This window comes from Anopheles stephensi, chromosome 2, assembly GCF_013141755.1.
Source record: "Anopheles stephensi strain Indian chromosome 2, UCI_ANSTEP_V1.0, whole genome shotgun sequence".
In the NCBI taxonomy this organism is placed as follows: domain Eukaryota; kingdom Metazoa; phylum Arthropoda; class Insecta; order Diptera; family Culicidae; genus Anopheles; species Anopheles stephensi.
The window spans coordinates 14,796,239-14,809,615 of record NC_050202.1 but is presented as its reverse complement, the minus strand read 5'-3'; the positions used below and the strand labels follow the sequence as shown (position 1 = coordinate 14,809,615).

At 49.4% G+C, this 13,377-nt stretch overlaps 2 protein-coding genes across 15 annotated transcripts in view; one reads left to right on the top strand and one right to left on the bottom strand.

Annotated features, from left to right (window-relative positions):
- The first annotated feature begins 110 nt into the window (after positions 1-110).
- LOC118504186 (oocyte zinc finger protein XlCOF15-like) lies at positions 111-1,513 on the top strand. Of its 2 annotated transcripts, none has more exons than XM_036038357.1 (3): positions 111-323; positions 404-1,101; positions 1,173-1,513. In XM_036038357.1, exons 1-3 carry the CDS (start codon positions 177-179, stop codon positions 1,345-1,347), a joined length of 1,020 nt encoding a protein of 339 aa, XP_035894250.1. In that variant the 5' UTR covers positions 111-176; the 3' UTR covers positions 1,348-1,513. The 2 variants fall into 2 exon arrangements, with proteins under 2 accessions (XP_035894250.1, XP_035894251.1); XM_036038358.1 differs by having other exon boundaries at positions 186-323; positions 392-1,101.
- A 796-nt stretch (positions 1,514-2,309) lies between these two features.
- The window catches only part of LOC118504184 (disco-interacting protein 2), a 126,541-nt gene continuing 115,473 nt past the window's right edge, over positions 2,310-13,377 (bottom strand). For 11 of the 13 annotated variants that reach the window (XM_036038353.1, XM_036038354.1, XM_036038355.1 and 8 more), the window contains 12 exons: positions 12,329-13,292; positions 11,299-12,257; positions 11,094-11,230; positions 10,472-11,027; positions 7,732-7,970; positions 7,120-7,585; positions 6,960-7,050; positions 6,021-6,183; positions 5,448-5,945; positions 5,146-5,382; positions 4,702-5,053; positions 2,310-4,629 (listed from right to left, as the gene is read on the bottom strand). In XM_036038353.1, the coding sequence (XP_035894246.1) occupies positions 4,526-4,629; positions 4,702-5,053; positions 5,146-5,382; positions 5,448-5,945; positions 6,021-6,183; positions 6,960-7,050; positions 7,120-7,585; positions 7,732-7,970; positions 10,472-11,027; positions 11,094-11,230; positions 11,299-12,257; positions 12,329-13,292 (4,766 nt within the window). In that variant the 3' untranslated portion in view covers positions 2,310-4,525. The remainder of the gene's footprint in view (positions 4,630-4,701; positions 5,054-5,145; positions 5,383-5,447; positions 5,946-6,020; positions 6,184-6,959; positions 7,051-7,119; positions 7,586-7,731; positions 7,971-10,471; positions 11,028-11,093; positions 11,231-11,298; positions 12,258-12,328; positions 13,293-13,377) is intronic. The other 2 variants (XM_036038345.1, XM_036038356.1) reach the window with 1 other exon arrangement.

The window sequence follows — 13,377 nt, the reverse complement described above, 5'->3', positions numbered from 1 at the left end:
GGAACTCTTACGCTGCTTTGTGGCTCTTAACAGCCGACAGTCAGCTTAACAATAGCTGGTTGTTGGGTAACTTTTGTCAGCTGGGAATTGCAACTAGCAGCTGTCAGGTTGCGTCGGTTGACGGTTGTTTGTTTACACTATCGCAGCAAGCCGCACGACTACAGTTCTGTGCAAAAATGATGACCGTCGATCGAAGGTGGCTTCGGTTAAACTTTGCAAAAGTGTGCCGTTTTTGTCTTTCGCTAGAGAATTGTGTGCCCCTGTTTATCGAATCAACGCTCAACGAATGCCTGCTCGACGCAGTGGATGTACTCGTGCCAAAGGTAAGACGCTTGCTGTGATTGATGGGATCGCCTCGGGTGTTGGATGGAGTGTGACTAAATCGTTCCAGTTCTATTCGTAGGTCGATGAAAACGATGGACTGCCGAACCGTGTGTGCAGCGAGTGCCATCGAAAGATGGTCGATTTTGTGCAGTTCGAAGCTACCGCCCTAGAAGCGTATGGTGTGCTGGAAAGTGTGCTTACAACTCACCATGACGACGGCGATGAGCACTGCGACGATGATGAGCCAGATGCTGAAGACGTGTGTGACGATCCGGGAGCGCTTACGAGCGACGAACAGCTAGAGAAGTCCATGGAGGCTATTCCGGACCTGGAAAATATTTCGACCGATAACCACCACACAGTCCACGCCAGTACCGAAAGCAACACAAAAAGCATAAAATCGCTCAAGAAGAAAGCTTGCCCTGTGTGCGGTAAACTGGTGTCGCAAATCAGCAAACACGTGCAGGTCCACAGTGAAGCGAAAAACTTTAGCTGTGAGCACTGCGACAAACGTTTCGCGCACCGGAGCAGTTTGCAGAAACATCTGAACATACACCGCAACATCCGGAAGTATCGGTGCGAGTACTGTGAGCAGTGTTTCTGTGATCGATCCTCGCTACGCTACCATCTTGCCAAGCATCGTGGTGTGCAGCGGTTTCATTGTGAACCGTGCGACCGGCCGTTTTACACCTCGACCCAGTACAAACAGCATCAGAGTTTGGCCCACCGGGAGCGATCGTTTCGCTGCGAACTTTGTGGCCGAATGTTTCTGCTAAAGTAAGTAGAGTTGCAGGGGGTAGATAAACAATGATTGGGGTTGCTTTCAATAATTTGTTCTCGTTTCGCAGACATCATCTGATGGAGCACAGGCAACTGCATACGGATGAGCGTTCGTTTGAGTGTGATGTTTGTGGGAAACGGTTTAAACGAGAACGATACCTGTACGTGCACAAACGGCAGCACAGTAGCCATGAACAGCGGGATAGTACAGAGCAGCCTTTGCACAGCGATGGGCTGGAATGACTGAATGCACGATAAGCTCATCGAAGCAATCGAAAATCTTGGCCTGCTTCAATAGCTGCTTTTTTTGAAGGTGGTTCGAGTTTCGAAAGTTTGGCCTTTCAATTCGTTCCGTGCTCAATGTAAATTAAGAATAAATTTTAAAAAATTTAAAATTTCTGAAAAACAAGATTTGTTCTGCTATAAAAAGTGTACCACACGAAAGAAATTTTATACCATAGCATGCTATAAGTAAATTATACAAAATATTGCAAATATCATACCATAAACCAAAACGCTCTAATTTAGAATGCTATAAATGTACTAAAATAGTTTACTATAGCGATTGCAGCAAAGATATGAACACCATGCTATGCGGATAGTATACCTGTAGGCGTATATCGAAATAATTACAGCATCAACAAGATACCTGCTTGCTGCATGTTCTCCTGTTACCCAAACAGCTGGTAGCGCAGAAAATTTCTCAAATTTCTTAGTTGGAACGGACAACTTTTTTAAACCGGGCACCACCAGGATCGGGGAAAAATAAAATATTCTTCGAAGCGAGCAAATTAAAATCGGAAACCGAAAAAAAACACGTGAAATACCATTTTGTCCTTTCATTCGTTATTTCAAATTTTGAATTTTTGAAACAGTGTTTTCCGGATTGCATAAATTCTACTTAGCGTATCTCCTGCTTGGATGTTCTCCTGTTACCTGAAACTCACCTTGCAACGGATTTTTGATGCAGAATTTCGAAATCCACGAAACATGGAGGAGGATCAGTTTCTTCACGAACGCGAAATGCAAATTGCATACCTACCAGGCGCGCTTATCGACAACACTGTACACGATTAAAACGAATTCGAATTTTTATTTCTTTCGCGTGTTAGTGTTTATAAAGGTAAGATTGAGTGGTAAATTGAGTAAATTAGATAACCAATCGGAAAAATTATGATAAATTGCACAGTACGCACTGGAAGATGTGACTTTTAATTGAAATACATTTATTATCCTTTCTAATGCTAAACAGGTCCTGCTCACTATTGACGGTGTTCGCAGTCGGTGTCTGGGTGTATGTGTGTGTTGGTGTGTGTGTGTGTGTCTGTGCGAACTTTTCCTAACCACCCACACAGCCGGTGGAACTGTGTTTTCTAGCTAAACGAATACGAACGAGAACTCTATCATCATGCCTCTCGTTTTACGTTAAGTGAATTTTTATTGGTTTGTTTCGTTTTACTAAATTTCTACATACGAGCAGCTAGAGAGAAAAATCGATTAGATGTACTAAACAGTAGAGTACTGCGTGTGTCCGGGTTCTCTCTTCTACACCTGCCAAGTAAGGAAAGTGCTTGGTACTTACATGCAACAAAACCTCACCAGCGTCTTCTTGTCATAAGTCGCTTGCTTTACGGAAACAAATGGGCCAGCGGGAGACTAGAATGGGGAAAGTGTGGATAAGATTCGTTCTAAAACTATAAACCATTTTTCGGAACAGAAAAGCAAACAAAAATAAAAGAAATTCAACACTAATGCTATTGTTTACTGCGTTAACTATTCTTACTGTAGTATAATGTGTTCTTTCTGCTTTCTACGAGCTACCACTACACTCACATCATTCGATCGCGCTCCGCGTTCCTGTATACAACCCTTCCGTTCGTCCGACTATCGACTTATAAACCGAAAAGTGTTTAAACATTAGGAAGAGATACCGAAACAAAAGGAGCGAGAGGTGGGAGGGGGGAGTGGGGGGAGGAAGAAAAAAACAATACTGTTTAACAGCACATTGTGTACAAAGGATAATAGTTAGTAAAAAAACAAATGGGAAGGATCGATCTTTTTCAGGGGCTCCTAATGCCTACTTAGAAACGATAGCAAGTGTGCCTTGTTGCCTTAATCTAATCTAACACGAAGAGAAGGATGGTAGACCCTGTTTCGTGTCACACACACGCACACTCACACACATACGCGTGGACACACCACATCGCATATATGGTTATAGCTTAATAATCACAAAAAGGAAGTATTAGTATGCAATCCTGCTACCCAAGAGAAGAGGAAGAAAACGAACGCGTAATCCTACACCGCACAGTGCCAGTGAGACAGTCGAAACACACACAACAAAAAACTTGCCCTTTAGTAATGAGAGAGGACAATGATGCGCACGCCACGGTGTACGGGCGCCTCGAAAGGTACGCTAATATATGTATGGTATTGTTGATTTGTTCTTCATATATATATATGTACGCAAATATGGAATAATCGTGCGTCAATCGTGTCCTTACACACACACGCACACACACGGGGACTCGAAAGGAGACACCACCAACAAGTGTTGAATCAGAGAGCTTTCAAACTAATTTGCCTATCGCTTGCTGCTGCCGTGCTGCTGCTGCTTCCTTTAAATTTAATCATTTAATCGGTTTTATAACTGTGTGTGTGTTTTTATGTTCGTATGTCCACACCTTGGCCTTCTGCTTCCTATTAATGGCTTAAATGGTATGTACAGAGTAAAGCTACCCGAAGGAAGGAAACAACCAGGATGTGTGGCCGTCCACCCATTCCCTTCTGCACTAACGCTTAGCAGGCGCGCGTGCGCGTGAGTGTGTGTGTTTAATACCTTAAAAACAACCGAACCATTCCTACATATCCTCACGCGCAGCACAATCGATCACAAAACCACGGGTTTATAGTAGATACTTTCTTCTAAAGAACGTAAAACTAGCAGCTACAAGAGAATGGCTATGAAGTGGGGGGAGGTTTTTTTTCAAGTAGAATTACGCTGGCCAATGTACATGTTTCGTCGCACAGCAGGGGGGGGGGGGGGGAGCGGGGGATTCGGAGCGGATTTCCCCACCGTTCCCACAGAGTTTGGCAGTAATCGAATCGAATAAGAGTAAGAAAGAATTATCTTATATGTGTATGGCTAGTAGTGTACGCGCCCCGTTTTAGTGGTTACTAGAAGTTTCAAAGCATGCTTTGTTCGTTCATTCTAAACACCGCTCTGTCCCTAAACGTAAGTTGTGCGTTCCATTAGCATCCCTCCATCCCATCATCATGTGTCGTTGGTTGCTTGGATTGAAATACGGCGCGGGACTGGAGAAATTGTGCTGCACATTTACACCACCTTCCGGAGAGAGGGAGAGAGCGAGCGAACGACCGGATGTCCGGATTCTACCATCACACTATCACACGGGTGATTTTACATGTTGTACGCAACGTAGATCGGATCGAGCTGATCGGCGAGGAAGCCGTCCCGCAGATGCATCCGCTGCTTCTCTCCGCGACTGTTGATCGGTACAACGCCTGCAGTAAGCAGTAGAGACAAAACCGATTGTTAGTGTATTGGTGAGTGGTGAAATGCCGTACAAAACTTACCCGGATCGACAACCACGACCACACCGACAATTAGCTGATGCTCCTCCAGCACGGTGTTCGTGACGAGCGGTACCAGATCGAGCGCTTCCGACTCGTTCCCATCGAGCTCGACCACCACCACCAGCAGGTTGGTCCAGGTGAAGACGGCACACTCGGCGATCTTCTTGTGGCATCGCAGCACCGAGTTCTCGATGTCGATCGGATGGTAGTGCATGCCGCGCAGCGTTATCACCTCGTCCAGTGCGCCGACCACGTAGACGGCATCGTGCAGCTCCTGCTCGTTACCGGCCCCGACCGTCGCCACCGTATTGCCCGCGTTCGAGCTCGTCGTGGAGTTTAGTGTGTTGTGACCCTGAAGGAGGGGGGGGGGGGGGGGGGTGGGGAAATAACATGGCCGTAAGGTTAGTAAAGGGCTGGAGCGAAAGATGGCACGCACTGCGCTACCTGTGAATGAATTGATTCGGTGTCCGAATCGCGACTAGCTATGCTCGGTGTGGTTTCGTCCAGTATCGAGCCGGCCTGGGAACACTCGGTGCGCCGGAGGAACCCAAGGTACCCGGTGCGGGCCCACGTATCGTTGGTCGAGCAGCCCGTCACCAGCTTGGCGTTGAAATGATCGTTATAGTCCGTTTCGTCACCGTAGATCGTGAAGTAGCCGTTCGAGTTGTGCGGTGATTGGACCTGGAGAACCGCATACGCATTAGCTGTGCGTCCCAAATCTCACAAAACCCCCTCTGTCAACCTACCCAAATCTCCCCGAGATGTGAATCGCCACACTGTCCCTTGGAATCCGGGTTGGCAATGATCACCTTCACGCCCGGCAACAGCTTGCCCGACTCCACCAGGCAGAGCGAGTTCGGTGCACCGCGCTCAACCAGCGCAACCCGATTGTTGCGCAGCGCCCTCAAGTCCACGTACACCTGAGCACTTTCGGCCGAGCTAGCACCCTGCACACAGATGGCCGGATTGACGCGACATCCGAACGAGGTCGATACGCAGCGCGTGTTCAGCCCAAGCGCCTGGAACAGCTTGCAGAACTGTTGCGTCAACTGGACGCGCGGACGCTCCTCGGCCACCACCACACAGGTGCGCACGCAGCCCAGGTTGATGTTGCGCTGCTTCAGTGCCTGAATGGAGTTGCTAAGCGCTTTGGTGCACAGCTCGATGACGCCGTACGAGCAGAATGTGTCGCGCACACGGTACTGGGACAGTGTGCTCAGCCAGAGACTAGGATTGGCTTCCACCTACCGGAATGCAAAATCGAGAATAGGAGGCGTTAAGATGGTGCAACAGAGGTCCACAGAGTTGATGTGACGTACCTCGTACGGTGCAATCAGTATCGAATGGTGACCGCTGTACACGCTGATCAGTGTCCACATGGAGAAGCCAAGGCCACAGTACGGATCAAGACAGAGTGCTACATGACGACTAGGGTACAGCTCGCAGGCAAGCTTCAGACTGGCACAGAGACTCGATAGTGATCTGGTTTTTGGGGAAGGAAAGAAATGGATGAAGAACGATTCATTAAACTGCTCGTGACATTAAAAAGCTAGAATTATCATATTAGTGGAAACGATAGTTGGAACTACACGATAAGACAACTCTTGGAGAAGGCAACTTCAATCGGATCATGGTGGTGGTTAGTGTTGGGTCAAGTAGCTCTTTTTAAAGAGGAGAGGGCAACTGCTCACTAGCATGTGAGCGGTGAGGCCGGCCTCCCGCGGTAGCTCCGCACTCACTGAGGGCAAAGAGGTCGAAGAGCGCGAAGAGGCCGAAGAATGCTAAGAGCTACCTTGTGTGGTCGGAGAGTTCGAAGAGGCCGAAGAGTGTGGAGCTTCCTTTTGAAGTCGAAGAGCGCACTCAGAGTCCTCCTTTTATTGAGGCGGCCTCCCGGCAGCGCTGGAGCTCACTACCCAGCACCATCTAGCCAGGTTCGTTCTAATGAGTATTACCAAAATGACATGAAAATTTAGCCATTTACATTTAGCCCAATTTTAGGGAGAATCATGAAAGAATCTGAAGAACTTAAGCCAATCAAGAACTTCTCACATCCTGAAGACAAACGCATCATTACTTCACTTCTCTTCTACCAAAAGCTCGAGCTGATGGTAGCATATCTCGCGAAGAAGAACCTGACAACCTGATTCGTCCAAGGACTCTTCAGGAATCAGAAATCAAGGAACTTAAGGATTTCTGGAGCAGACAAAATCCGCCTCAGGCCCAGTTAATAGACGTCAAGGGAGAAAGGAACAACTTACCGATGCGTGATGATAACGCCACTTAGCCGACCGCAGGTGGACACACTGAAGTCTAGATAGGCCGTCGAATCTAGCGTGCTGTTAGCGATAGCTGCAAAAAAGAGAAGGACAACACGTCAGTGTTTAGCTCCTCAAGCCTTACCGGCACCCATTTCCTTACCGGCCAGCTTCCGTTTGGGGTTGTCCTCGATGTCCAGTATGGTGGGCCAGCTCTTTGGATCGATCGATGTGGCCGCCTCGCGCGACTTCAGCAGCTTGATGATGCTCTGTATCGACAGGATGATGCCACTCTTGGACACGTCCACGATCATCCGCACGGTCGGCAGCGTGGTGATGAGATTCTGCGGATGCGGTGGCCGTATGGTAACCGGCACGGCACCCAGATACAGACAACCGTAGAACGCACAGATCAGATCGAGTCCGGGCGGGAAGATAAGTGCCACATGATCGCCCGGATTCACCTTGCCCCGTTCCTGCAGCAGGGCGGCAATCTTTTCCGCCCGCTTGTGCAGTTCCGAGCAGGTGAGCGTTTTCGCGACCGCACCCTTCGAGTTGAGCAACGTGTAGAGGACGTGGTCGGGTGATGAGTTTGCACGCCATCGCAGCACGCCCGTAATAAGCTGATGCTACACACGATCCAACGGGGGGGAATGCCGGGAAAATGAACAGAGAAGCGAGCGTAAGTAAGGGCCGGGCGGGAGAGCCGTACATCAACAGGACACGCGAGGACTCAGCCTTCGTCCTCGTCGTCGCCGTCGTCTAGACGTCTTACCTTACGTTCGTTATCGTCGGCCAGACCGATATCGCGGCCCTGGGCAGAGGCAAGCCGGTTGCCCTGCACCAGATTGCCGACCATTACCGAGGCCGGACCAACGGAGGCATCTGCACCGCCGGCGCCACCGACAGCCGTGCCCGTACCACCGGTACCGGTGCCCGTGCCGAGTCCACCAACGCCGCCAATGTTCGTGGCAGAGGATGACGTTCCGGAAATTTGAAGTTGTTGGATAGAGCCTGATTTTAGTTTATGCCATTTGCGAGGATTTTGGGTGTTCAAAAGAGAAGACGGTGGTTGTTTCGTAGCATTCGATTGGGATGGAAAGTGTTTGCGCGGGTCACACGTGCCCGAAAGCACGTCAAATATCAATCCCAGCGTTACGGGTGGTGGCGCGTGCGCCATTATTGAGTGTGATTGTGTTGCGATGTGTTTTGTTGTTGTTTCAGATCAAAGGTGAAAGTGATTGTGAGCGAGATGATGTGTAGGTGTGATGACCATTGTACAATTGTGGTTCGCCAATAAATGTAAGCGCAAACGATACAAGTTTTAAGTTTGTCACAGCAATGGATGGTGTGGTGAATAATGGCCGTGATATGTACATGATGTGGATTGTGTGATTAAGCGTATAGGATGTATCCATTGTAAGGGGAATGTTGAGATTGATGTCGTTCAATGATTCATGGTGACGATGACAAATCGATGATAAAACGTTAGAACAAACGTTCCGACACAACGCAACGGCGGCAAACAACACACGTGGGGTTGGGTTGTTAAATTTTGTTATCCATTTCCGCAAAACCATTAGCAAAGTGTTGTGTGTGCGTGTGTTAGTTCCAACAAAACGACCACCAAGTAAAGCGAACACGATTATTGGTGAAAAAAAAACGAACCAAACCCCATCGAAAAATACCACCACAACGTTATTCGTGATCGATTAGTAGTAGTAAAACATTGCATTCAACGGTCGGTTACGGTTACGGGGCGCGGTTTTGCATGAATTAGTTTGATTTTTTTTTTTTTTGTTGGTTGGTGATTTTTCATTATTTTGTGAGGAGCAGAGCAGCATTTTGTAAAGAAAATTAAGAAGAAGAGAGAAAGAGAGAGAGAGAGAAAATGATATTAATTTTGAGGAAATGAAAATTATACGAAATCAATGGCAACCAACAGATTGTGAGAACAGAACTAGTACACACTTGCCAATTCATTGTGGAGGAATCGCAGTGAAAAGTGGGGAGTGTGGGGGGAGGGGGGTAGTTTGTTGGGAGGGAAGGAAGGATGGAGTACCTTATTATGAACGAAAGGTGAATTATTGTTTGGTGGTTCGATAACGGAAAATAAACGGGTCCAAACAGATGCGATCATTGAAAGGGGGTTTGGAAGAGAGGGCTAGTTGACTAGTTGGTTGGTTGGTTGGTTGGTTGATTGAATTTGTACTACTCTAGTAGAAAATCCACCGAAAGACTTTTGTTTTTGTTGTTGTTGCAACACAGCGAACGATTGTAGTGGTGACATTAAGGTGTGAGCAAACAATGAGCGATCTAGAAATAAGTCACACACGCTACCCAATAAATGGCTGTGCCCGGTGATAATGGCTACGTGTCAGGTCGTTATGAGCTACTCGGTCATCTATCATGTTCTTTAGCTATCATGCATCTTTTGGCGTAGAATTGTTATGTTCCCTCCACCAGCAGTTGTTTCTTGTTACTGTGACTTATTTCTTACACTTCTAAAATTAATGCATACGTTAATGTGAGTGAGCAAACAAACTAATAGATTAATGCAAACAAAAAACACACACACACTCACACACATTATGTTATGTGCTATTTAAAGGTGATGGTAAAAAAAGCTAATCACAGGGCATCTCAGGCCATCAGGGGGCCGGCATCTATTCAGACTTTAGCCGTCGGATTAGTGTTTTATGCCGTTGACAAATAGTGTCGTTGAACTGGCCTGAGAAACCCTGTAAAAGTAATAGAAAGTTAACTTAACTCGTCGCGTTTTGTGCTTAGAATTTGAGGAATTTTCGATATCCATTTATAATGTTGTTTCTAGCTGAGCAAAAGTTGCTTCTTCTTCTTTCTTGGCACTTCAACCACTAAAAGACTCGGTCTGCCATTTTTGGCTTTCTGTGAATTAATTTTACCCATACTAAAGTAGTGAGCCCTACGTACGGGGAGGCGGTCTGGATAGGATTTGAACCCCGGTCCTGTCGTGTGAAGACCGGCGCCGCTGTCGCCTCGAAAGTTGCTTCAGTTTAACTAATATTCTAAACCAATATTCAAAGGAACCACAGACAAGAAGTGTATTGGGAGCTTCAAACAAAACGCCACAGGTTAATGTTAAATTTCTATTGTTTGAGTATTAAAGTGTAATTGCGAGAAAGCGTTCGATTATCATCGGTTTCACTCATATAATTATGTGCTTTCAACTCATAGGCGGTGCAGATTGATGTGTAGTGCTCTACGATAATGCGAGGACACGCGGTTAGGATGTTGGGGGGTGTATGTGGGTACAAACAATGGGGGTCGCACATCAAACCGCATAAGTGCTTTTGACGAGCTTAAACAAAAAAATAACTAAAATTCAACGAAAAAGGAACGTCGGTGCCACTCATACACACATAACACACACACACACACATACATACAGATGATTTGTATTGAGAGTTTTGCAAGGTGCAGTGGGGGAGTGCCTAACGCACTGATATGCACGCTTCCTCCTGCACGCTACTTACCGTGGTGAATTTCGCGCGGTTTTGGAAGATTGGTCACGCAGGTATGCGGACACATGAGCACATTGGCCGGGTGTAGCGAACCTTCCAGGAACCGGCGGCGCGCCTCAGTCAGATGGATACCGCCGAGGGGCGTCTTTGGCAGATGGTTCGGTGGTACAAGCGCCAGACAGTAGATGCCGACCTGGTGGATGGAATCGACAGCCTGCAGCACCCGGGACATCCACTGGAATGATTCTTCCTCCGAGCAGTCGGGCCGCTGCTCGGCAATCACACACACACGCTCGTCGCGCAGCACCTTAATGCTGAACACGGCAATACGGCCGCGGTAGATAAAGCGCATCGGCTCGACGGCCAGCACCGTCGCAATAATGTCGTCCGAGTTGTGCTTGCGGCCCGTGACGGTCATCAGACCGTCCCGGGAGCCGCACACAAACACGAGCCCACCGGGACCGAGGAATCCGAGCAGTCCGCTGCGCACATACGTTTCATCGCCGATCGGTTTGCCCGGAATGGTTTCGCCGTCCTTCGTGACGGGTGCTTCCAGCAGTGGTTGAACCTGTGGAAAGGGGGGATGATTAAAGGATTAGAAAATCGTTCTCCCACACCTAGCTCGATCGAATACCTTGAAGGTGGAGTTTGTCATTCCTTCCAAGCCGTAGTATGCCGTACCGCTCGAACCGGAAGTAACGCAGATTTCACCAACCTGATCCGTTTTGCAGAGAACCGGAGACCCATCCGCACTAACCACAACCATCGTAGCTGCAAATGGGATAAAGGGTGCGTTAAAATGCATGCTTGTGTCTCACACGTCCACCAAAAACACGTACCACTCGGCATAACCTGACCACAGTCTTGCAACGTAAGCGATGTGAGCGAATCTTCACTGTCAACCCGCACCACACCATGGGACAGTGCGGACATCGACAGAACGCCTCGCCCGGTTGCCGACTGGTTGTAGCCGCCGGCTGCCGATCGGCCCGGTCGGCGCAGCGATACCGTAAACACTTCCGAGCTGCTTGCACACGGACAAATGGCGTCCGGTCGGAGACCCTTCGATTGAAACACGCTCAGGAACTGATCGCAGCTGGACAGTGACCACGGATTGGCACCGTCCGCCACCAGCAGCATCCGGAGCGACGACAGCGAGATTTCCTTGTGATCCTTAGTGGCCAGCAGACCCCAGTGAAGATCGCGACTCTTCACCAGACAGCAGGACGCTCTGTATTTGGTGATGAGCTGCATCCACGACGACGGGCGCAACTTCATCAGTGCGTATGGTATGAACAGCACGTGCATACCGTTCAACACCGACGTAAGAATGCTGTGCCACAGACCGACCTCGCGCTTGAAATCGAGCACACACACGATCGTTTCCCCTTCCGTGTAGTGGCAGGCCATCGTGAGCGCTCGGCAGTGGTTGATCATTGCTTGGCGCGTTACCGTTACGCCCATCACGCTGCCCTCCTTGTCCGTGGTGTACTCAATGTACGCATTCGAGTCCTCGCTGATGCGGTTGTTGTTGGTGTTGAAATCTTTCGGCACCTTCGGCAGATGCTCCGTCACGAACCAGTGCAATCGGGGCCAACCCTTCAGCTTCGCCACCTCACCGGTGGACGACTTCGGCAGACCCTTCAGACAGGCTTCGGAGGTAAGCGCGACATGGACGCCGCACGAGCTGAGCAAAAATCCGACCTGCTGCGGTGGCGAGTCCGAGCTCGACAGTGGCAGCTCGATCGGGAGCGGAACGAGCCCACGGAACATACAACCGTACCAAGCGGTGAGGAAGCTGGAAATTGCAAAACAAACAGTGGATTAATAAATGAAATATGCGAAGGCTTACCCATCCGTTGTACTTACTTCAGTGGGTCACTGTTCGGGTAGACCAGCGCGACACGATCGCCCGGCTTGAGAGACACCTGCTCCGGTCCCTTACTGAACACCTTCGTCGAGAGAGCGTAGGCAATCTTCTGCGCACGGGACAGCAGCTTGCCGTAGGTAAGCGTTGTCGTCATCTTCCCGTTCGGGTCGAGCACCGTTGCCATCGGTGCCTTGAACGAGCTCGTACCGTACCGCTGCAGGGCAGCTTCGAGCGTACGCGGCAGCCCCGACGGTACGATCAGCTGTTCACCCTGCACCGGTGTCATCACGCTACCCTCCGGTTTCGGTGCATTCGGATCTTTCGGATTGGCCGCAATTTCTAGCTCGATATCGTTGTCCTCGTAAAACTCGGGCAGTGGTCTCCGTTTCGGACGTTTCAGCGTGTTCAGCAGCTGCTGAATCTTGGCCGACACCTTCCACCGGCCAGCAGTGCTCGTGTCACCCGGTTCCTGATTTGCCAGGTTAACGTAGCGCGTTACCCGATCCGCACCGCGCCGTGTATTGGCGCTGAACTGTGTAATGTCCGGCGCGGCGTACGGTGTGCGCTGGTGTGGTTGGAAATCGTTCAGATCGGTCAGGTCGTAGCTCGACGGTTTGTTCTGGTACTGGTGGTTCCGGTGGACGGCCGGCGGCGAACCGGCACTCGACGTATCCGACAGTGTCGCGTGCTGTTGTGTAGTGTTCGCTGGCGGTTGCGTCGGGATCGTTTGGGGCGGTCGCCGGTCGAGGTGGGTTTGTTGCGGCCCGTGCTGGGACGATTGCTTTTGCGGCGGCTGCGGCAGTGGTTGGGGCTGCGAATGGTGATGGTCCCGGGACGAGGGCAGCTTCATCGGTTCCCGTGTGAGTATGTGATCACGGGGTAGATTGTAGTTGTCCCGGTCCGGCGTGGATATTCTTCCCAGCAAACCTTCCTCCGGTATGGACTCATCTTCCGTACTGGAGTCTAAAACAGGAGCAAAAGTACTAGGTATTAGTGAGTTTGCAAGTAGAGCATTGGGGAAAAAAAGAAGACACACTTCAAGCAGGCA